Genomic DNA, 25,765 nt, shown 5'->3' on the forward strand with positions numbered 1-25,765 from the left:
TACAATTCTTTTTTTTAAAAAAAACCCACCATTTCCATAAAACACATAAACAAAGAGTATACATGGAGACAACATATATTTAAAAACAACTTTGAGCTATCAGCCATAACTTTAAGACATATCCAGGACTGATTAAAAACTTATCATATGCTGCCAAATGCCTGAGAAAAGAGATAGATCTTAACCTGGCACCAAAAATATAACAATATTGGTGCCACGCAGGCCTCGTCAGGGAGATCATTCCACAATTGGGGGGCCACCACTAAGAAGGCCCTCTCCCTTGTTGCCACCTCGGAGGCACGTGAAAGAGAGCCTTAGATAGCTAGGTTCATGTTGGGAGCGGCACTCTGTCCAGGTATTGCAGTCCTTACCCCTGAAGCACTTTGTAGGTTAAAACCAGCACCTTGAATTGAGATTGGAAGCATATAGGCAGCCAGTGCAAGCGGGCCAGAGTTGGTCTTATATGTTCGGACATTCTAGTTTGTGTTATCAATCTGGCCGCCACATTTTGCATTAGCTGCAGCTTCTGAACCATCTTCAAAGGTAGCCCCACGTAGAGCACATTGCAGTAATCTAACATGGAGGATTACCAGACCATAGATATGTATTACTGGCAACTGCATACAGATTGCCTATACTTGGCTAACAGGCTCATGTCAATCAGATTCACATGACAAAAGGTTATTGCCAACAACAAGCACACACATCTGTGCCAACAAATCACCTCTGCGGTGGTCCAAATGTCCTTAGATGCCACACAAGTAAGCAATCAGCATCATGCTTCCCCATCCATCTAACTCTTCTGATGTACAACAGACATACACTGTTGCATGCTGTAGCTGATGGTGATAGGAATTATTGGGGTAGCATGGGTACTCCAAGACATGGCTTTTATGTTGCCATCATCCTGCCTCATTTACGGAAGATTATGAAAGGTCCAGATGTCGTCATTTGAGACCTTCCCATGTTTTCTTACCACTTCTTTCATCGTTTCCCTTAACATAGAAAAACTGTTAAGAAGAAAAAGAACTGCTGTACAATGTTTTCTGGTAACTAGCGCTAAGAGACCTCCAACTGGAATCCGTGATTATCAATACAGAGATCATCAAAGCACAAAAGCAGCCAATCTACAATGCAAGCACATACTACAGGTGTACTATTGTGCTGGCACACCTATACCTGTGCATGTATTTGCTGGTATTATGTCCCATAGCATCAGGGTACTTAATGTCATTTTAAAAATTGCCAGCTTATTCTAATAAATTGAAAGTGTTATGTCAAGATTGCTGTGAATTAGCAAAAATAATAATAAAGAGAAATGGAAGCCAGTAATACTGGTTAGAGATGATGGAAGTTGCAGTCCAACTCATTTGCAGGGCATCAGGTTTGGAAAGACTGCTCTAAGGATAGAATAGCTCTTGTCATGGTAGAATCCCTCCTGTAATGCATTCATGAAATTTCTGGAGGAATTCAAGTTAATGGAAATTAATCAGTATCAAGAAGCAGCTGTCCTTCTGTGCACTCCTAACCGAAGCAGAAAAATTTAAGTCAGGAAATGCTAGGTCTTCCACAGCACCGACAGGAATGCGGACTCAAAATAACTAATAATGCCTACCAGTAAGATGTCTAAGAGTGAAAGGTGAAGGAGTTTACCTGGAACAACCTAGTGATAGCAACTAGTGTGTTTCTTAGCAATCATGGAGGGGGGCAAGATGAGACAAGATAAAGCTTGATTGCTGCAAACAAGATCCTTGAACTGATGGTGCCACCTACCAAGCTAAGCTCTGCTGAAGCTATCAGGAATCCTGCATTAGTAATATGCAGAAATAGGTGTGTTGCCTCATCCAGTGCAGGGTTTCTATTCTTCTTTGTGCTTGGTTGTCAGTATGGTGTATGGAAAGGAAGATACCTCACACTAAAAACCAAACATGACCAAGACTAGAGAGAAAAAAAGAGAGGGGGGAGTACACACACACATGTGATCTACTGATTTATATGTGTATGAAGCTATAGTAATCACACTGGCATCTTACATTTCAAAAGCTTATTAGAACAAGTATTTTATTTTATTTTAATTTATTTTATTTATTATTGCATTTATATCTTGCCTTTTTTCCTCCAAGGAACCCAAGGTGGTGCACATAATTCTCCTCCTCTTCCTCCTCCTCTCCATTTTATCCTCAACAACAACAAACCTGTGAGGTGGGTTGGGCTGAGACCGTGTGATTGGCCCAAAGTCGCCCAGTGGGTTTCCATGGCTGAGTGGAGACTAGAACCTGGATCTCCTGACTCCCAGTCCAACACTTTAGCCACTACACGACACCACACTGGCTTTTAAGCACTGCTCAAATTTAAATAGTTTAAATTCGTGTGACATCAAATGATTTTGCAAAGTATTAGGAGATATAAAAACATAATACAACCTTAAGGAAAAAACGACTTTATAAAAAATTGTTATACGTGGTACATTAAAAGTTTTAATAGAACACATCCTTGCTAAAAGAAGCAAGGAAGTGGGTGAGCTTCCTGCAAGATGAAGAGCAATGTATATATATGTTATTATCCCATCAACAAAATGGTCCTTTTCTTCCTTCCTCATGTATGACACTATTTCTTTGAAACGTTCCACATTGTGCCCAGTTATCCAACAAGTTTTATAGTAGATCCTGAACACACCACTTTGCCAAAGTGATAATCAAGTCCAGAGCTATATCTAAAATAGTCCAGTCCTCTCAGACCACCAATCTTGTTTCAGATTTTGAATAAATTAAAATGTTACTGAACTAGTCTCATGAAAATTATTAATCAAAACAATATAGGATTCGTTTAGACAATGAGGTGGGCAGATGGTGTATTCCTGCTTCCTGCTTATGCTTTGTGAATAGCTAGTATGAACTGGAATTGCCATGAAGCAATAGAAATGGGAAGCAGATGAGATGTGCTTAGCTTGAGAAGACCAAACAATTTTTGTGAGCCTATTTCTTTCTCTTTCATGCCAGGACAGTGTACGGTCAAGACAAACATTTACTGAAATACAATGAACGAGGATGAACAGCTCCCACATTTGTTCTGAGAAAATTCAGTGTGTCTGCAGACTAAAAATATGTTAGAGAATAGATTAGTAAAAGAAAAAAAACTTACGACCAAACTGAAGAAACTTTGAAGCCACTTAGGGTGCAGTCCTATGCACACCTATCTAAGAGTAAGTCCCATTGAAATGCATGGCTCTTATTTCTGAGTAGACATGTATAGGGCTGCACTGTTTGGAAACTATTTCAGTTTCACGAAACTCATTTTAAGCCAAGTGTCCTTACATCTCAGTTCTAGGCCCAAATGCTAGACTTTAACCTTCTTCTTGAGGGTTAATAGACCCAGGCAAGAAAGTATTCCAATTCCTACTCTCAGGAAACAAATTGCTCTGAGTGGTAATGACTAGTTTGCATGATAGCCTAAATTAAAGCCTACCTCACAGGTCAGGAAACCAACCCAAGGACTAGAGTACTACTACAGCTTGGAGTAGGAGAGTATCCATGAAGTACCACTGGTATAAGCAACACATAACTAGATAACCCTCAATCAAGTTACAGCTAAAATTTTCAAGCTGAATGAAATTGCTTCAGTTGCAATGGCTAGATTTTTCTGGGCCCAAGGTAACTGCATTGAAGTTGGGAACTTTGCAGCTTGATCATCACTGCTCCAGCAATGATCACTGGACAGGGATTCAATTACAAGGATGTAGATTGGCCGTGGCCTGCTTTGCTTGTGACAGACCCTTTAGTTATTATTTTGGAAGGCTAAATTGGGAGTAAGGAATATATGTATCAAGGAATACATGTAAGTCATGATAAAATAATCCGGAACATTATGAGCCTATTCACATGTCACAGCCCATAACTCAGCAGTTAACCTAACAAAAAACCATGGATTAACCACAGGGTTGTTTAGGTACTAAACCACTGGTTTGAGTTTGGACATCATGCTCAACAAGGTGCCAAAGGACCCGATCGTGAGTATTGGAGTAAAAGCGGAAATAGCAAGTGTGTGAAAGGCAACACATTTACTCTCCCGCTTGTGCACGATAGTTGATGGGCGTGATTATGTGCAAAGCAGGTCAATGTCTGTACACAATCACAGGGACTCCTGCCACTTCCGTCTATTCAGGCCATCTGGCAGAGCCCGGCTCGATATATCCTTACAGCCGTCACTAGAAGAATCTTTATAGCTATAATCCTAAGGATATGAACTTCCAGATGAGATTTGGCAATCAATACCTCTCCTGCCCTTATGGGGAAAAATGTGACGTCACGTTTGCAAATGGGTAAATGAGATGCACAGTCTGGGTACTACTGTTGGGGGGATTATATTGTATTTTTAAGTGGGTTTTAGGATTCTGTTTTTAACTAAGTTTTATATTCAAGTTGTAATTTATGTTTTAAGTGTTGATAGCTGCCTTGAGTGCAAAAACAGGCAAGGCAGAAATGGTATGTGTGTTTTTGTTTTTAAATGCAAGTAATAATATAGAAAACTTAAACTATTACCCTAGGACACTTCTAGGTTTGAGTTCTTCAATGAGGGTAAAGAAAGGGTACTCAGTATACAAGCATTTGCCCATTTTGACAGGCAGCATTACACAAGGTCCAATACAATTCCCATGTCAATTATGTATGTAAGACATACACACTCAGCACATAAATTGTTCCATTGAGAACTGGCTTTATTTGTCTGAACATTTGATAATGAAACAGTGCATTTAACACAATATAATTATACAAAATGTTTGCATGGTTATTGTCATTGACAATAAAACAAAAAACTGTCAAAAAAATTACAACAAATACCTACAAAGCAGTTTCCTCTTACTGTACACTGAAGGAGAAAACAGTGAGCTTCTTTTTGAAATGCCGAAATTCTTACCTGATGATATGCTTGATGGATTATATCAAATAAGAAAGCCTGAGGCATTTCACTTGCTCTGTACTTGGCACGATCTAGTGAATGGTCTAAACATCCATCTGCAGAGGAAGCAATAACAGTGGAGACAAGAGGACGGATTGCTCCTGCTGCCTAGGGAACACACACAAAAAAGTATTTAAACATAGATTTACATGTTTACCTTAGTTAATCTGCTTAAAGAACGAGTCCAAACAAATTAAAATTTTGACTTCCACATACATTGCTGGCCCAATCCAGACAGACATTGAATTCCCCCTTGGATATACTGCACATGCTATTCCAAATTACATGAGTGAAAATTGAGAGTTATACAAAGCATTTATATCCAGACCCGTGCCTGATATTTGTACTGTGTAGGAAAAGTAGTGAAAATGAACACTAAACTCGTCCCAATGAGTGCACAGTGAAAGATTAGCACAAACCATTCATAATTGTGAAAAATTGCTTAGAGCACGCATTCCTATTATATTTTCAGGACTTTCTATGAGAGACAGAAACCTACTTCATAAGGGACAGTGAAAAGCGAAATGATTCAATCCTTTGTATGTTCTGAAATATGGATTGAGAACTTACACTGCAATGTATACATGAGAAAGTATTAATTTGATTGCTACATCAACCACAGATTTGTCTTTGAACTTATGATCACATGCCCAAAAATTATCTAGGAAAACAGATGACCAAGTCATCAATTGGAATCAGATATAACCAAAATCATTCCAATTACAAAGTATCATGTGAATTAGCCCTGACACTATCAAGAATACAACAGCTGTTATTCATCTACATCAAACATCCACTTACCAACAGTAACCTAAAAGCAGAGTTTTTTGTATGTCTCCTTCCTGGATAGTTTGTAGGTAACATAGAAGAATTGTTCTGATTGTAAGTTTCCTTGAAATGCATTTTTAAATGGACATGATTCTATGTTCTGGTTGCACCGCAAGATTAATTTATTTAAATGAATATGAATCTATTTTAAAATGTAAATCTATTTTATCTTCTTTTTTAACATTTTAAATGGTAGGATGCTGTACCTATGGTTTAGTTTCATGTGTTCTTCCAAACACTTTCTAAAGCATGGTACAAAACACATACATGGTACAAAACATAAGTAGCCGCAAAAGTACAGCAGGTGAAGCAACCCTTCCTGTAAAGCTCTATATAGCCACTTTAATTCTATTGTATCATCTTGGTCATGCTTGTAGACATCCTAATGTTAGCATCTAAATAGGTAGTGAATTCATTGGCAGTATAATCAGGTCAGAACTATAGCATAACTGATGGGGGGGACCCAACAGTTCTAGAGTATTGCACTGGAATATGTACTAATGGGGCAAGTATTCAAGGGACTGTGTTCCACTGTAGGAACAAGCACATAAATCAGAACTTTCCAAACTGTACAGTTCTATCAGTATGGGTCCCAGGGAAATAATCAGAAACCACCACAGCATGGTGATCACAAGATCCAGCACCAGGAGCTGCCTGGTTATGGGAAAATCTATTGTAACTGGAAATATGAGATGTGGGTTTGAATCCCACCATGGGGTTTGCACGACTCCAAGGCTACCAATAGGTGTTCTGCCAGCAACTATAATTTTAGATGTAAGAGTGGGAAGACAAAAAGACAAGAATCCAAACTCTACAGAGCAGCTTCCAGACAACACAGCCATAGATAGGCTTTCCAGTGGTTCGAAACCAGTAGGCCCTTTGCTCTTCTCTCCTCCCCTGCCACCCCACGAACAGTACCCAGCCACACATACAAGAATTAATTGAGTCCGATTTTTAGGTTTATACCAGTGGAATAGTGCATTATACAAGACAACCCAGGTTCAGTTCTTGCCCATCATTTCACAGTGAAAACAGATAGAAGGCACATACATTTCAGGCAGTACAGTAACACAGCCAGAGGGAGTGCTACAAGGGCCAATTTATGTCTCAGCATATGTAAGGGATTGCCTTGGCTACCCAGGAATCCATGGACCTGTGCACTGCTGTCCCAAGTGGTAAGCCACAAAGTTACAATCTAGAGCAGGATTAGGTAACCTGGTACTTTCCAGGTGTTTTGGACTACAACTCCCATCAACCCCAGCCAGTATGGCCAATGGCAAGGGATTGTGGGAGTTATAGTCCAAAACATCTGGATGACACCTGATTGCCTATCCCTCAGCCCCGGGCAATACAGTCTCCTGGGCTTAGGAGACATAGGGGGCCCTTCGCTAAGACGAATGCTTACTTGCTCAGGCAGGCACCTTGCCTGAGCCACAGCAGTCCTTACTGGGTCTAACCCCTGGCTCTGGTTTGATGACTACCAATGGCCCAACGTCCTCATAATATCCAGTTAGCCTGTCTCCTCACTCATTTGGTCAGTTGTCAATACCTGCCACCAGGGCTGCTGCTGCGATGACGATGATGATGCGTAACCAGACACAAAATGTGACAGTCTAGGGGAAAGCATGCAGTTCCAAAAGGACTTGTGCAGCTCAAAAATTAAAGGATATGCAAAAGTTGTATTATGTTTGCTGATGTAAAAAGTGCCTGATAACAATGTGAAAAGTGAGTAGTAAGGATCCTTTAGACCCCAGGCCCTCATCAAGCAAACAGAGTACCCAGTTCTCATCTCCATGCCAACAACACTTCCCAATGTTACTTTCTAAAGTGTTCACCAATGCTTCAAAAATGAAGGAAATCATTCTAGAATGTAAGGACCCCATGTCATTCTTAAGTGGGATCTTGCTAAGGCAAAGGTACATGACATTTACGTCTTGGTATCATCACAGCACTGCAGCCATCTGGTCTCCAATGAAAAAAGCCTCCTTGAAGCTGTTTTAAGAGTCCACCAGACACAACCAGCAACACTCAAAAACAGTATTACTGAGCTCTAAGAGAGAAATATTTTATCTAGAAGTCGGCTACATGTGCACACATATAAAATGCTCTGGTACATGCATATAATAATCACCTACCATTATGAAGTTCAAAATTTTCCTTTAAAAAAGCTCTGCCTGCTAGTTATTCACCCAGATGACCTTGTTATTAATTCTCCACTTCGTTCTAGTTCATAAACACGTCTGTTTGGCTTAGTATACCAATAGTAATCAAAGAGACAATCAGGAGGACATTGAGTTAAATGGGACTTTCTCCCTATAAAATATGTATAGGATTGCAACCCTAGCTCGAATCTTGTCCTCTTTGAGCAGAGGGGAAGAAAGCATGTGTGTGAGAGAGAAGGGTGGGTGGGGGTCAGGGAGCAGTCATCTGTGACTGACCATTAATTTCACATACCTCTTCCTTTTAACACACCTCTTCCTTTGTAGGAATAGTGACACCCTTGAAGGAGTGTGAAGTTTTGAGACCTACAGAGGCAAAGTAAAAAAGGTCAGCCTTAGAGGCCTAGGGTTTTTCTGTTGGGAGGGGGTATCCCTGAGAGGAGTAGTTTCATTTATCCAGTAGAGAGAGAGAGAACAGGAAAAGACTAGAGCATGAGGAAAGAGCAGGAAGAAGCAGCCTGAAGAAGTCTAGTGAAGCTAGGGTAAGGAATTTGCATTTTTTAAACTTTTGTTTTATTTCAATGTATTTGTATCACTCAGTTCTATTGACTAAATACCTTTACTTGTAATTTGGTTGTTTTAATATTGTAGTAAACTGTTGTGTAAAACCTAAAGTGTCTGGAATGTCATTCACTTCACGTCTGTGATCTAAACCCCATGTTATTGGAAAGGGGAAGGTAAAGGAAGGACGGTGGGACTACTGAGGAGGCAAAAGATCCTTATAGAGTTGCTCAGGGGTCCAGGTCATAGGAAGAATGCTGACAAGTAGACAGAAACATGCTCTGAGAAAACACATGATTCTGATTCAGCTCTTCCATTGCCAACCCCAGTTCTGTCCATTTTTTGTCCCTTGCACTGGTGGAGCTCTGCCACTAGAAGGGCAACAGTGGTGCTATACTGACATGGAAACCTACTCTAGTGTATCTTCAGGCTCTGCAAACACAGAGTAAGTTAGAAGAGATTTTCTCTCTGCCCAGCAGGCATAAACTTAAGCCAGAGATAGTATTGCTCTGTAAATCAATATGATTAATGTCTTCTCATCATAATTAATCAGATTCTTTGCACATGTTACTGCACAGAAAATATTACTTTACACCATTAAAACAACTTCCATTAGTGGGCATTTATAACCACATGTATTTTTTAAACTAAAGTAGAATTACCTGTGTATTTATGTTTGCAACAGGTAGGAACATGCACTTCTATTCAGACATCTGCACTCTTGCCAGTTATATCTCTAGTAATCAACATGCTTCAGCCATATACTGTAATTACCACTTCTAGCAGAATTGTCTTAAAAGAATACTTCCTCTAAGTTTACAGAATACCACTTTCAAAGATAACGCAAATACTGCCAATTATAAGATTAACATATTTCAACTATTTCTAAAAAATATATTAAACGGTTGGTATATTTGAACATTAAACTGATACTGTATTAAGCTACTCTTTTAGCATTAACCTGATTTTAGAAGAATTCCTTTAATTTAATGGCCAAAACAAAACTGATTACTTTGTAGTTTCTAGGAGAACCAAGATTTATATGACATTTTTGCTTCTTTATTGTTGAGTCTGTGGTTAATACATTCATAATGCTCTTGTAAGATCTAGAACCCATTCCCTCTATGTAGGAGACACTACCAAAAGCCTCATGGGATTCCAATATGGGCAGGGACTCCCCCATTTGCTTCTGCTAGTACTGCTCAGTACACTTATGTCTGGTGTGCACAAAAGACATTTCCCAACACTGTAGACATCAGTGTGCACAGTGAAATTTCCTCTTCATCACACTAGTTAAAGCTGCAGGTGCCCTGCCCTCTTTTAAATCTAGTCACTGTAGTATAGCTCCTGCACTTTAACTGTTGTGATGAAGAGGGAATTTCACCAGGTTCTCCATATATACAAATGGCACCTGCTGAAATTGCCTTTTCTATGCAACTGTTAAAGACACAGGAGCCCTGTTCTCCTTTTCATATGGTCACCCTAATTTAACCCTCTTGACTCCCCCTTTCAACTTCCTTTTCACTAGTTCCCTCATTTTAAAGAAGTTTCCTCTTTTGAAGTTAAATGTAACTGTGTTGGACTTCCTGGGCAGTTTCCCACTTAAATATAAATTTAGTCTGATAGCATTGTGGTCACTGTTCCCAACTGGTTCAACAACATTTACATCTCGTACTAAGTCCTGGGGCATGCCATTTAGGGTTTAATCGAGGGGTTGCCTCCCCTATGGTTGGTTCCATAACCAACTGTTCTATGGCACAGTCGTTTAGGCCATCAAGACATTTAATCTCTTTGTCGTGACTGGAATATACATTTATCCAGTCAATGTGGGGATAATTGAAGTCACCCTACTGGAGAACAGGCAGCTGGTTCAGTCAGCTCAGTAATTAATGTGTTTCCCAAAATACACAAGAGCACAGCATTTGAGTCTTCTAGGTCATAGGTAGGCAGAAAGTAGATCACCAGATGTTTTGGATTTCAACTCTCATAAGCCCCTACCAGTATGGCCAATGGTCAGGAATGCTGAGAATTGAAGTCCAAAACATCTGGTGATCTACTTTCTGCCCATCCTATTTTAAGTAGGGGATTGACCTCATAATATACCCAGCAGGAAGTAACAGAGTCAAGATCAGAGATCTTTTCAAGATGCACCCACACACACACACACACACACACACCTCCATCACAGTTCACATACTCCAGGGTATGCCCAGCCAATGATTGTAATAACAATTACAATAAAAACAGTAATAATCACAACAACAACAAGAATTAGAACAAAAACACTGTCTGGCTTTATTACCAGTAAGGGGAAAGTGGACGTGCCCAGTGGGACAGTGTGGACTGTGCCAGTCATTCGGCCAGTCCCGTCTAGGTACCTGCCTTTGAGAAGCCACATCACACATTAACTTGTGCAAATTATTGGCTTCCTTCCACTGGTTCCCCTTTGGAGGGTTCTGATTAGCCTCAAGGGCAGTGGGCACGCCCACATGCCGTACAACACATCATCCACTTGCACCACATCTATTCAGTTGTTCACCAAGGTTATGGTGGTGGGTACCTTGCAGTGCTGTGTTGCCTATCTGTTATTTTACTTTGTATATTATTTAAGGTTGTGTGTGTGAGTTTACTGGGGTTACTGCTTCACCAATCCACTACAAACTGAAAAAAGTCAGAGCCAAAGACAAAGAAATAAAAGTTACTAATACTAAGTATCCCTTTTCGCTAATTCCCCCCCCCCCTCCAACATTGGGATTGGAAAATGCTTCGCATAGACTGATCACTTATCACGATTGGGAGCTGAACCTGTCAATCAACGTTAAAAAAAATAGGTTTCCCCCCCGCTTTACCCATTCTATAAAAATTAATAGCAAACAAACTGCATGATGAAAAGTTCTGAAAATCGACACAAATGTCCCCCAATCATCACTCTCTAAGCACAGTAAGTTTCAGAGATGTAGCTTTAAAAACAATGAAGTTATAGGCATTCTTTCGCCCAATGCAATCCTATGCGAAAAAGTTCCAAAATGGCAGGCGGAGCCTTGCGACTAAACGGATCGCTCCGCAAATGGGCAACCTGCTTTGCAACGCTTCACTCCCGACCAGATCCGGCTCCACCTTTAGCGGAGACAAATCAGGCCGCTCCGATATTGCTTCTATGAAGCGAAGCGGAGCACAGCCCTAATATTTGTAGGTACACATGAACTAAGGGCTCTCAATAGCCAACTGATAAGCAGAACAGTATTGTCTTGAGTGAATTAGGAAGTGGCTTTAGTGCATCCAAGATCCCCGGCCTCTTTCAATGTCAGTAGAGGGTGTCCATGGAACCTGCAAATATGTTCTGTCTTTCTTTAACAACTATGGTTCCAGACACAATGGAGCCCTGAGAAACAAATGAAAGAGTGGGGATCAAACTGGAAGTGAGCTGGTGTTCTCTGGCAACAATCCCTTGTACATATTTTAGCTCCTAAGTATTAGTATCAAGACACTGGCACAAGGCTTAATCTGGTGGGCAGTTATTAATAAATATTCCATGCTATCCGATTAAAACAATGAGCAGGTCTGAATTCAATGGATTCTTGAAGCGTCCAGTCTCAAATTCCTTAATTTATAATGCTGAGAATGAACTGTTGAACCTATCCAAAGTATTCTGTGAAAACGGAAAATGTTATGAGTCACTGAAGAGAACATTTAACATAATTTTGAATCAAACAAAGAGAAGAGAGTAAATTATAACTTATCCTTAAGTTTGTTTACCCAGCTGGAGGAGGCCAGTTGTAGAATTTGCTACAATAACGACACCAGGAAGGAAGTTTTAATATGTTTATTCCTTAATGCAAAATAGATAATTAAAAACTTAATACTTTGAATGAATATTAGTAACTTGGTATCATGCTGCATATTAAGCTGACTTCAAAACAAAGGTTAGCAGAATGGCCACATGTGCATGGAAAGAAAAGCCAGAATTCTGGAAAACTGCGTGCTGGTACACACAGCTTCTGCTTGGCTATTCGGCATTTTTAACCACAGGGAGAGCTTCCACGTATACAGGAGGCTCTCCCCTTTATAAAGTCACCTTCCATGAGTAGAGGGCAATGAAGGAGGGGGCATGCTAGAGCACTCCCTCTCCATACAGATTTATTTTAACCACTTTCTGAACACTTGAATACAGCTACTATTGTCATGTAAACTTCTTAGAGATTATAAAGCAGTACACAGGTATTATTAATCAATAAGTAATACACCTTTGATTCCTGATTAGTGTATTCCGCTGGTGGGAAGACCCAAAGGAGAGAGAAAAGACAGATTCTCTAATTCTGGTTTATTGTTCCATGTGCATGTGGGCCAATGTATATTTCAGTGCACTACAAAAAAGGGAAAACAGATTACGTTTAGCATTTCTTTCTGACTACTCAATAAACACAAATTTACAATCCAATGGACTGATGTTGCTAGGACTTATTTTCAAACTTCCTTTCTTTTCACAGTTCCTATTATCATGTGTCTGAAAATAACAACCACCATAACAATTACCAGTTAAAGGATACATCCCACATCAGCGCTGCCTCAACTAAACTAAAATGCTCGCTGCTTGTAGATTGGCCTAACATCTGTTGCCGGATCAAACAGGGGGAAATAATCACTAACTGTGTCAAACAAATGTCAGTTTCCTAATTTTGAACTAGAAACTTCTTGGCCAAGGTTGTTGCTCAGCCTCGTGAGCTACCTGGGACTATGTGTGCACACTGAAGAGATTACAGGTGAGGAACATCAGCCTCTGTAATCTGCAAACTGTAAGAAGCCTCTGGATTAGCAAGGCCATATACTGATACTAGGAGCCTGGCCTTCTGCCTTTGCCTGACCTTCCTGCCTGTTCCAATTTGGGTTTCAGATACAGCCTTACGTCTGTGTCCAGCTTTAGGTACCTTAAGCTGGAGATCATTAACTCCAGGTGTGGATTCATGTATAGACATCCATGCCGCTATCTTGCACAGTATAAGACAGAATTTTCCCCTATGTTAACAATTACAAATGAATAGTTCTTTATATAACTCATCTAATTTGTTGAATTACCAAGTGCTTTAATTTTGTCAAGATAGTCCAGGAAAAAAAATGCCATTATATCCTGAACGAATAAACTGCTCTTTTAAGGCATGGTAATTATTCCAGTTGTTTAAGTGTATATTGTTTAAAAAGAAATACACAGTGGTTTTCTGCAGAAGTAGACAATAGTTCTTCTAAAGACAGAACATGATCTGTTCATGACAGACAGGAACTTCATAGACACTCAAATAAACTGAAGGTTCTAATCAGTTGCAGCAATCTTTCTTGAGGAAGGTCTCTCTTTTCTTATAGATTCGGCACACTAGTTCCCAATTTTCTGCTGCATTTAGTCTTTAGGTTAACCATTATTTTATTTTTTTACAGCTTGGATTTAACCAGCAAAATCCTTTCACCCACAAAGAAGCTTTGTTGAAAGCTTCTTTTTACTATAACAACCTCGGAAAGCAAATTTCTTTAAATACTACCTGCTACCAATGATTCATGACCTGTTAAAAAGGTGAAAGTGTGAAATAAAACCAGGTTTCAGATCATAAACTGTTAGGAAGGGTTTCATTATCCTTTTAAAAGAAGTACTTAGGAATTTCAAAGTTGTAAAGGATGGAGCTCTACAATGAATACCATCAATGTTTTTGTGATGTACAGTAAATTATGCAGAAAAAAGCTCCCTATACAAGAAATATTCACTCTGCACTGGACTTTAAATAATTTTAAATTAGAACTACTTAATAATCTGTATTCCAGCAGCCTAATTTGGGATAGTCATAATTTTAGAACTGAATGGTATATAGTGTCCCACAAGTTATGAATCATTGGGGAAGTCCTTCAGACTGCCTTAGGGGAAACAATATTTTACTAATGAGCACTGTAGTGAAGTATCTAAAATTTGAAGGAAGCTAGGAATAGAATCTAGAGGCTGTACAAGACCACTTCTGCCTCTGCCCACCACTTGCTGGCTTCCTGCCCGACAGCAAAGGAAGTCAAAAGAAAAAAAAATACTAAAAGGTTCAACGCATACCTGAAAATTTGAACACTGAATAGAACATAGGGCAAGAGAAGGATTGCATAAGGCCAGTAAATTTTGTGGAGCATGAGTATCCCAACGATTTTGTAGAGGGCCACTCTGCTGACCATGTCAAATATCTTGTTAATGTCAATAAATCAAGGCAGAGCAGCTCTATGTTTCTCTTGCAGCTGATGGAGGGACAAGGAAATATTGTCCTGAATTTCTAACACTGCACAAGAAAATTTGCCGGGTTCATTATTAGATAACAAGCAGCTGCATGCATGTGCAAGCACAGTAGCTCATTTTACAACAATACTGAGGCAAATTGGGAATCAGAAGAAAGATACATGACTCAGGGCTGTTGATTGTTTAAGTTACAGACTTGCACTTCTCAATGAAATGACATGCACTAATTGCACGAGGACTGTTTTCAACTGGTCCCTGGATCTATCACATATGGCTCCGGGGGAGGGGAAAAAATCATGAAGTGGCTTTTCAAAAAGACATTGTGGAGCAGGAAACCTTGCATTGAGCTACACATATAGCATCTAAAAGAAAAATGAAAATCACCCAAAGGCAACTTTAAGGACTGCTTCGCACTTATATTCAGCAGTGTTCTGGAGGTCAACACAGGAACAAAAAGAGCAGCGGTGCAGCCTTTCTTGGGATTGCCACAACATACAGAAAATGCCAGTTCGAATCTGGCACACTTATATTATAATGACATTTTATTTATTTGTATCCCACTTTTCCCTCCAAAAGGAAGCCTAAAGTGGCCAACATCCCACAAAGGCAAATACAATAATTTTAAAAGTCTTGCAATCGGAAAAAAATCTGATAATAAAAATACTACCATAAATCTATAAACAAACTTTTAACTCCAATTCAGGGTGCAATTCTATGTATGTTTAGACAGAAACAAGTACTACATCTTCCAGCTTTTGTAGGACTTTTTTGTCTAAACATGCATAGGATTGCACTCTCAGTTCATAAATAATACAAAACTCATAAAAAATATATCAGACAAAAGGATAATAAAAATACAAGCCATATTTTAACCAAAAATAGTTATACTTATAGGTCCTCTCCAGCAGCTAATATGAATACAGAAAGTCTGTTTAAAAGAGATGACTGCACACATACATGAATACACACATACATGAATACATTGAATTCAATGGGACTTGCATCTGAGCGGACCTGAACAGGATTATACTGTAAGCCATCCGAGAACCAGCAGAAGCCAAAAGAATTGGGCACAATCATTTAATACAGAAATACCAGAGGATATAAAGAGCCACCATACTATGAAACTGCTCAGAGAGCTTCGGCTATGGGGCAGCATCTATATAAATAAAAATGTAAATGTCCGTTCGAAACAGACGTTATATCTCCGAAAGTTCTTCACCGATTGCTTTGAAATTTTGACACAACGTTGCATTCGAATACGCGAGCGTTGTTATGTAACTATGTTCTATACGGGGTCAAAGGTTTGTCTTAAAATCGAAGAAATAGGCCTCCTCAAAACCAGTCCTGCTGATCATTGTGACATCGCCAACCAGTAGGCCAATCCACTGCCTCTGCCTCCTCTCCTATTTTCATGTTTTCTCACAATTGGCTGAGTGAATATAGATGTCACACCTGTGACAGTTACACGTTCTGAAGAAAGGTAACTGCCAGGAGTTTCCGCTAACCTCCTCACCGTAAAAACATCCTTTTTTAAAAACCAAACAATTTGATTTACTTCATCCAAATAATGCCTCACAGAAGATCACACTTAGGTCGTCGTACTCGCAGAGCGGAAGCACTGCGACGAGAAATTGCAAATCAGACTGAGGAAGAACAGGCATCAGCAAACGAGAAAAAAAGAAAAAGAATGCCTCAAATACGTGCCAAGGAACCAGGCAAGCAACGTTCAGCCAGACTTGAGGATGCACGATTGCGAGCACGGCAATCACGTTCTACAGCTTCAGATCGAGTCGATGGACAACCTGGCATATTCAAAGAAACAACGATAGGCAGACTGTACACCGTGCATCCCAATCAAGATGAATGCTTCTTTCTTCGCATGCTGTTGGTAAATGTGCCCGGTCCAACGTCTTTCCATCAATTGAGAATTGTCAACGGCATTACACATGCCACTTTCCGCAGTGCATGTCAAGCTCTGAATTTATTGGAGAACGACCGACACTGGGATGTATGCATTAATGACGCGTGCAACATGTCACATCCAAATCAAATTTGTGCATTGTTTGCAATCATATTGACCACCTGCTCTCCTTCATCTCCAACAGAGTTATGGGAGAAATATAAATCGGACATGGCTGAAGATATTCTCCATCGAATACGCAAAGAAAATTCAAATATAAACATGGATTTCACACCAGAAATCTACAACGAAGCGTTGATAATGATTGAAGATTTGTGCTTAGGGTTCTCAATCAATTGGGAATGCCATCACCGAATCGAACTGTTGCTGCTTCGTTCGATGTAGAATTGCATCGTGAACAAAATTACAACACGGATGATCTTTTGTCGTATGTGCAATCAAATATTCCTAAGCTAACGCTTGAGCAAAAACGCATTTACGATCAAATAATGAAAACCATCAATAACGGGTTTGGAGAAATCTTCTTCTTAGATGCGCCAGGAGGAACTGGTAAAACGTTCCTAATTAGATTGATTCTGGCAGCAATTCGATCCCAAAATGACATAGCCTTAGCTCTTGCGTCGTCCGGAATAGCTGCGACATTGCTACCTGGTGGAAGAACTGCTCATTCCGCTTTGAAATTGCCATTAAACATACAATTCATTGAAACTCCCACGTGCAACATTTCCAAAGCATCCGGCATGGGAAAAATATTACAAAAATGCAAACTTATTGTTTGGGATGAATGCACAATAGCACACAAAAAATCACTCGAGGCTCTTGATAGATCATTGCAAGATTTGCATGGAAACATCAGACCATTTGGGAACACATTAATATTGCTTGCAGGAGATTTCAGGCAAACATTACCTGTAATTCCTCGATCGACACCAGCGGACGAAATAAATGCTTGCCTGAAATACTCCACTTTGTGGCGACACGTAAAGACGTTAAAATTAACTACAAATATGCGTGTCCAGCTGCAAAACGATCGATCAGCTGAGATATTCTCACGTCAATTGCTGGAAAGTGGGAACGGAAAGGTGCCGGTTGATCTGACCTCAGGACGAATTTTATTACCTCATAACTTCTGTAATTTAGTGACGTCAAAAGAAGAATTGGTTGAAAAAGTATTTCCAAATATTCAAACCAATTATAAGAATCACGATTGGCTGAGTGAACGAGCTATTCTTGCGGCCAAGAACAAAAACGTCTACGAACTTAACAATATTATTCAATCTAACATTCAAAGCGAGGCAGTCACATACAAGTCCATCGACACTGTTGTGGAAGCAGATGAAGCGGTTAATTATCCAACAGAATTTTTGAATTCACTCGATCTGCCAGGGATGCCACCGCACGTACTGCAATTGAAAATCGGCATGCCAATTATCATGTTGCGAAATATCAACCAGCCAAAACTTTGCAACGGCACGCGGCTTGCAGTAAAAAAATTACTGAGCAACGTCGTAGAAGGAACAATCTTGACAGGACCTTTCAAAGGTGAAGATGTCCTCATTCCTCGCATTCCTATGATTCCAACAGATATGCCATTTCAATTTAAGAGATTGCAATTCCCAATTCGATTGGCGTTTGCAATCACCATCAACAAAGCTCAGGGCCAATCTTTAGAATTGTGCGGTTTAGATCTAGACACAGATTGCTTCTCACATGGACAATTATATGTTGTGTGTTCTAGAGTCGGCAAACCAGACAATCTCTATATCTACACAGACAATGGAACAACTAAAAATATTGTATATCCACAAGCATATACAATATTGTATATTGGTGGATCCCGTAATGAAGCTACCAAGGCTGAATCCCTAATTTTGCCTTCTGATAGGCTCTGAGGTCGCCTCGGTATCAAGGGTAATTCAGATGTCGGTCTCGAATGAGGTCTCGGTACCGAGACAGTTACAGGGACCGTAGGTGCCGAAGGAGTAGTTGACTGAGTCTGGATAGGTTTAGAGGACCAGGGGGACCTCTTGGAATGTTTCTCCCCGTCCTTCTTCTTCTTCTCAGCGTCGGAAGAAGACTTGGGAGTCCGGGCCTTTTTAGTAATTTTTCTGGCCGCGGAGCTCGCCAATGACCGCCCAGGCGTGAGGGGTATCAATGCCCTATTGTTCGCACTGGTTTTGTCGCACTTTTCGGTACTGCGGTCTCGAACGGTCTTACTCGGTGCCGTTTTGTCCATTTCGGTCGTGTCTGTGGCTCTGAGAGCTTTTTCCCACAAGATAGCACGTAAACAGTCCGTTCTGTTTTTCCTCGTCTGCTTGGTAAATGCCATGCAGTGATGGCAGGCTTCTACTTTGTGGCCTTCGCCCAAGCAGAGAACGCACAAGGAGTGTCCGTCGGTCGGAGGAAGTTTTGCCCCACACTTAACACATTTGCAGAATGCCATGCGGCTCAGGCACCTGCGACTAGGCACAATGGCGGACGACGAAGAACTGAGGTAAGGGCGGGAACCCCATGGACATGCGCGGTAGCGTGGGGGAGGGGTTCCCACCAAAAACGTTCCACTTAGCTATAGAAGGTTCCGGTTCGGTCTCTGCGCAGGCGCAAAGCCCATATGTGTGATGCACAGAGACCACGATGAAGAAAGTGTAGTTCATTCTACCACCAAATGACAGTGCCACTTCATTCCACTGCACGTGGATAACAGGCCTGTTCTGCAAACATGTATTTTAAGAACAGATGTGAAGCATTACAGAGTGGCATATTCTCAGCCACACTGATAGCCAAGGTGCACATTATTCCTCACGCACAGTAGACGACTGCTCAGTTTTTATCCACTTGTGTCTGCTGCAACCAACATTGAAAGTTCATGTTTAAGGAAAGAAAAAACAAATTTTCAATTAAATATTTCTGTACCTCCTGTCATGTAATACATATCCAGGCTTTATATAGCAATAAAAACATGATATAAATTAAGATTTAGAAACCTTAATAGGCATTTTCACATTGTAAAGATGTGCCTTAGTGTAACTGGAGGTGAGGATGACATAGCCCATTAGTACAGTACTTTGCGTGTTCCATTATAAGCTCTTAGATACAGGTGTAGCTGAATCCTATGTCTACTTACCTGGGAGTAAGTTCATTGAACTCAATGGGACTTACTTCTATGTAGGCATGTATAGGATTGTGCATTCAGTCCATCAAACCCTCTGTGTTTCCAAAATGTCTCCTCTAGCATGACATTTTCCTAAACTGCCACAACATCAGTTTAAGAGATTTCTTCCTACGGTATAGCAAAACACCTTACAAAACTCAGTTATAATCACAGTTAAATATAGAGGACAATATTTATGTATTTTATTCAATATAGGTAATTTCACACACTAAATGTTGATCTAAATGTCTAAAAAAATCCTTGTCATTATTTAGTTTGTTGCCTGCATTTTCTTTTTTTTTAAAGAAGAAAATTGATTATTAGATTCTTGAAAACGTGAAAGGCTTTCAATTGTTGCAGTTTTACTTACAACAGTAAAAGTTGCAAAGGGAGAATCATTTTTAATTTAAACTTTGTTGCAATTAAGGTATCTCTGCCTTTCAATCCTATATTTCAAGCAGGATTGACACGTTCATTTTTTTTAAAAAAAACAACATGCTGCAGGCATTTTTCTTTGTGGTGCTGTTTAAATTGTTGGCAATAAAAAATTGCTAGGGGCTTTGGAATGCTGCCTTCTTCTGTTTCCACTACCTTCCACAACTTGTAGTGGCAACAAAAAAATTGGTTTCTAGAAATGTATAATTTTAATTAGAAATTGCTTCAAAACATAAATGGAATTTAATTGGTTACAAAGCTATATTCCAAAATAACCCGGAGATTGTTTCATATAATTAATTTATTAAGGCATAATTTTGTAGTTCTGGTAAGTTGCACATTTGGTTCCTGAAGGCAAATAACAAGCTGATTAGTAAATGTAATACAGTAATTTATTCTACTGACAAGTGGAATTAAGGAGTGCAATATCCTACTTGATCAATTGCCATTTTAAGAACATTAAAACTTCTTAGAATTATGCTATCTATATGGTATGCAGAACTGAACTCTAATATAGCATCATCTTTGTTGCATGAGTGATTTAATGTGATGTTTCAGCCAGATTTTTTTAAAAACCAGGAAGTCTAAATACATAATGCAAAAGGAAATAATTACTTTTCATAGAGAAGATTTAACCTTACTTTGTTTATTTATGTAGATTTCTAACTAATTCTACTTCTTATAGCAGTTTTGCAGGTTTTAGAGTGATTTTCTCTAAATGGTGTTCCTCACAAGAAGGGAGTATGCAAGCAGGATTTTAATCTACGTTCTTCTATTTACAGTGGCAACAAAAAGTAACCTTGTGGTTGTTTTTCATTAGATCCAAAGATAGGATGCTGCTGTAGGTCAGGGGTAGGCAGAAGGTAGATCAGGATTTAATGGTAGCTCTCAGGGTGATTTGCACTAGATCAGCAACAATTTCTGAATCCTAATGTTTTAACAATAGCAACAACTAAATCTCCCCCCACTCCATAAATTAGACTGTTCTAACAAAGGAAGCTTGGGGTGGGGGTGGGGGGGAGAACTATGTGTGTATCCAGTATGTGAAAGGACTATGAACTTAGTTCTGGTACAGGAAATGAATTCTTGGGCTGAGCATGTGCTCAGAGGCAGTGTGGTCCTTAATTTAAGTGTACAGAAGTCTCCCTGGGCCACCATTTTGCATATGGCTCTGGTGAACCATACCATGAACCTCTAATAAAAAACAAAATACATCTGTTAAGCTTGAAGTCTACCAATCCCTACTGTAGGCTCAATCCTCAAATATGAATATAAAACATACTTCTGTAATACAACAATAGAAATCTTAAATCACCCCTTATGGTCATCACCAGCCACTAACATCTTAGTATTTACATTGCTTTTGAAAGTCGTTAAGGCTTAGTTAGTGAATCTCCAATGGCAATTCTTCCCTAAAAGGCTTCGATATTTGTGATTAGAGGCCTGTTCATTTATTTTTCTAAAAAAAACCATTGGTCCCAGGGATTGCATCCCAGCCCCTGTATTGATGGCGGTGTGGCAGCACCACGAGGCCTTGGGCTCCCACATTGGTATTCCTTCCTGGCATCTGCACAGGAAGGAGCGCCAATGTGGAGTTGCCGCCACTGCCGGAGCCGGGCCAAGCACCGGGGAGGAACAGGGCAGCTGGCTCTCCTCAATCTGACCTCCCTCTGGCTGCCCCATTCCTCTCCCTGCCTTTTTAAAAATTATTATTTCAGATTAAATAACAACAACAACAACAGCGGGGAACAACAGGGCATCCGGATCTGAATAGGCTCTCTTCCCTCTGACCTCCCTCCAGCTGTCCCGTTCCTCTCCTTCCCCACCACCACCGTGGGTTTTTTATTATTATTTATTTACAGGGACGTGCAGTGCCTGACCAGCTCTCCTGACTTGGAGCTCCTGGAGATCTGCCCACTTCCCTGTCCAGCCCAGCTGATGGCGACCAATCAGGGGGCACCACCAGTTCCGCAGCCAAAGAAGTTGGGATAAGTGCCTGACCTTTTTTTAAGCGGAGTTTCTGGGGTTTGCCCCTGGATGGCTTCGCAACGGTGGCTGCGTCATGTAGATGACCTGCTGCCACTCCAAATCCACCCTGAGGCAAACCCTTCATCAAGACAAACCCCATGTAAAATCAGAATTGGAACTTTGGCATTTCAGGGTAAAAAAACCTGAACAACAGGATCTTACATTTATTTGAATATAGTATATCCCCTATTCAGTTGTTCACTCTGTACAGAACCATGTACATTGATGGTGCTATATAAATAAATAATAATAATAATAACAATAATAAGTGAGGATGGAAGGGAAAGAAACATCATGAATTTGTCCATCCCCTATTTGTTTATTTATTTTATTTATTTATTGCATTTATATACCGCCCCATAGCTGAAGCTCTCTCGGTGGTTTACAGATAAGTAACTTGATGTGCTACCCCTGTCTTTCCATTCTGCATAATGAAGGGGTTGGGAGGCTCTGGTGGCCCTGTTTATCTTTGCATGTGCATGAGAGACAGAACGATCTTCCAACGGGGCAGGCCCCAGTAATTCCCCCCTGGGAGTACTGTCTGTCCTGGAAATTGATACTACAGCATGATTGGGCATGGGAGGCAGCAAGGGGAGGGGACCTACCATGCAAAGGGACTGCTGCCTTGTGGAGTGGGGAAGAGAATAAAGGATTGACCTTGTAGACCTTGTTATCTGATACCAAGAAAGACTTGAAGGGCATTGCAAAAAATGACAGCTTAAAATAGAGGGCAGGGGGTGGTGAGCTACCTAGGGAGGTTGTGGGCTCTCCCACACTAGAGGCATTCAAGAGGCAGCTGGACAACCATCTGTCAGGGATGCTTTAAGGTGGATTCCTGCATTGAGCAGGGGGTTGGACTAGATGGCCTTGTAGGACCCTTCCAACTCTGCTATTCTATGATTCTATGATTCTATGATTTTCAAGCGTAGTCCAGAGCTGGTCTGACTGAGAAGAAGGAGCTCCTCCCTGAGAGATGAGAAGCCATGTCTGCTAGGATCTGCCTGGAAGCCTTCTTTTGGCGAGGAGTGTCATGCCCTATCTGGAATTGGGATCTCTGGATTGCCAACCAGCCAAGCTCGTTTTGGGAAGGTACATTGTGCTCCAGTTCAAGAAGGATGTTGGAAAGGGTCCAGAAGATGGACTGTGATGACAGGGGAGCAGATGAGAGGCAAATCCAGTGAAGGAAAAATCCACCTCAGCATCTATCCACCGACCTGGGTACCCAGTAGGTTTGATTCTGAAGGGGCAGCGGGGAAGAGTCCTGTAGGTTGGCATATGGAGTACATTCTGATTCTCCTTCGCATGACAGAAGCAAATGGCTGGGGGGTTCTCCAGGACTGTAAGTGCCTTGTGTGAAAAGAGCTTTGGGCTGGACATGAGTCCAGGGCCTCTTGCGAGGGCCCTTAGTGTCGGGAGTGTGTGCTTCGGAGTGTCCCAAGGCTGTTTTTGGGAGGCAGCTGCTCCTGTGCCACTGTGTTTGGCTGAGGGACTGGAAGCCAGGGAGCGCCATCAGATGATGCTAGTCCAAGAGTGGGAAGAGTTTCCTCCAGCTTTTGCATGCTAAGTACTTTAACACACTCTGTTTGGTGTGATCGTTGCACTCTCCATTGTTTTCCCTTCTGGTGTTCTTTGTGGGAGCAGGGCAAGTGAGTCCCGGATTTCCATGGGGTCTGCAAGAGCACTTTGGCCTGTAGCCATCAAGAAGCCTGCCTAGAGTAAAGTGTGGTGGTACGTTGGTCACTATGGCAACAGAGGCTCTAATAGAAGCTGACCTCCGTGTGGTTTCCTGGAAGCAGGGGAGCGAGCCGGGCGCAGCTTTGGCAGGCAGACAAGCTGGGCCGGAGAAGGGAACCTCCAGGGCCCGGCCTTCATCCTGGCCCACTGGGCAGAAGGCGAGCTTAAAGCTAATCACCATTCAAATGTGGTGATCAACATATCTTGTGGTAGTTATTTCCAAAGTTTAACTACGCACTGTGTGAAGAAGTACTTCTTTTATATGTCCTTACTCTCCCACCAATCAGCTTCATGGGGTGACCCTGGGTCCTAGTATTATGAGAGAGGGAGAAAAATGTCTCCCTATCCATGTTTTCTGCACCATACATAATTTTGTACACCTTTATTATGTCTCCCTTTACTTGCCTCATTTCTAAGCTAGACAGTCCCAGTCTCAACCTTTCCTTGTAGGGGAGTTGTTTCAACACCTTGATCATTTTAGTTGCCCTTTGCTGCCCCTTTTTTAACTCTAGAAGAATCTTTTTAGGTGATGTAACTGGAACTGTGCACAGTATTCCAAGTGTGGTCACACCAAAAAGTAACAAAAGAGCATGTAACAAAAATAAATATAATCTAAAAACAGAGTATAATTTTCATCCATTTAATTAACATTGCCCCACCCTCTCCCAACATAACCATGAGCCCAAAGGCTAGTTGAAACAGAGCCTTATAATACTCCCAGAATTTACTTGGACTCTGGTGAGTTTGAGTTGGAAACAATCACCAAGAAATCTTATATCCTAAGTGACTGAACCTGACACAGTACCCTAAAGAGGTCATACACATCAATAGGGCACAAGAGAAGAAGGAATTTCTAAGGTATATTGCACACGAGCTGTTTACTAGTTACCTTTTCACATAATCACATCTTGAATTAATTCCAATTAAACTATATCACAACATTACTACAACACTAAACAATCTCGTGATTTTGCAATACTTACCCCATGTTCTTTGGCAGCCATAACTACTTTAAAAAGAATCTCCTCCTCAACAAATGGTCTGACAGCATCATGGATTACTACTACTTCTGGTTTCTGTAGTGAGGAACCAAGCTGGTTGCCTTTTACAAATATTTTCAATCCATTGAAGATCGATCTATGACGAGTTATTCCACCTTCGACCACTGTTGTCCGCTTGTGCCCATATTTTTTTACAATAGACTTCATTATTTCAACATTTTCTGAGGACACCACCACGACAATATCAGATATCCAGCTGATTCTATAAAACAATAAAGAAAATAATTTTATGCACATTCTTAAACATTCTTGGGACTCTCTTTTGTACTTAAAGTTTGTTCTGACTGTAAAAATGTATATGTTTATTTGTAAAAGTATCTTCCAGAGTTTCTACAAGTATACTTGTTTGTTACTTCAGTATTTTTTTTTGGGGGGGGGAGAGAGAAACAAGCACGCATGCACCTGTTCAGAGCTGCAGTGAAGTAATAATGTACTGGCCAGATGATGTTTTACCCAAAAGAAATGGTTACAGTAACAAGTTCAAGCCTGTGCCCCAAAATAATTCACAACTACGGTCTATTTGTTAAAGATTCAGAATGTTATTTAGGCATAGGAAAATACTGGGTTGGATACAGTCTTTGTCATACTTGCAAAAACCCCATTGAAATAATGACTAAATCTCATTTATTTCAATGTGTCCACCCTAAGTATGACTAAGTTTGGATCCAACTTGAT

The 25,765-nt window shown here is 40.6% G+C and overlaps 1 protein-coding gene across 1 annotated transcript in view; it reads right to left on the reverse strand.

Moving 5' to 3' along the window:
• Nucleotides 1-25,765, reverse strand: part of CRPPA (CDP-L-ribitol pyrophosphorylase A) — an 88,642-nt gene that overhangs the window by 52,769 nt on the left and 10,108 nt on the right. Inside the window, exons 2-3 of the mRNA XM_063118439.1 lie at nt 25,013-25,292; nt 4,915-5,064 (exon numbers count right to left, since the gene is read on the reverse strand). Of these exons, the coding sequence (XP_062974509.1) occupies nt 4,915-5,064; nt 25,013-25,292 (430 nt within the window). The remainder of the gene's footprint in view (nt 1-4,914; nt 5,065-25,012; nt 25,293-25,765) is intronic.

The sequence above is a fragment of the Elgaria multicarinata genome, chromosome 1 (genome assembly GCF_023053635.1).
Source record: "Elgaria multicarinata webbii isolate HBS135686 ecotype San Diego chromosome 1, rElgMul1.1.pri, whole genome shotgun sequence".
NCBI lineage: Eukaryota > Metazoa > Chordata > Lepidosauria > Squamata > Anguidae > Elgaria > Elgaria multicarinata.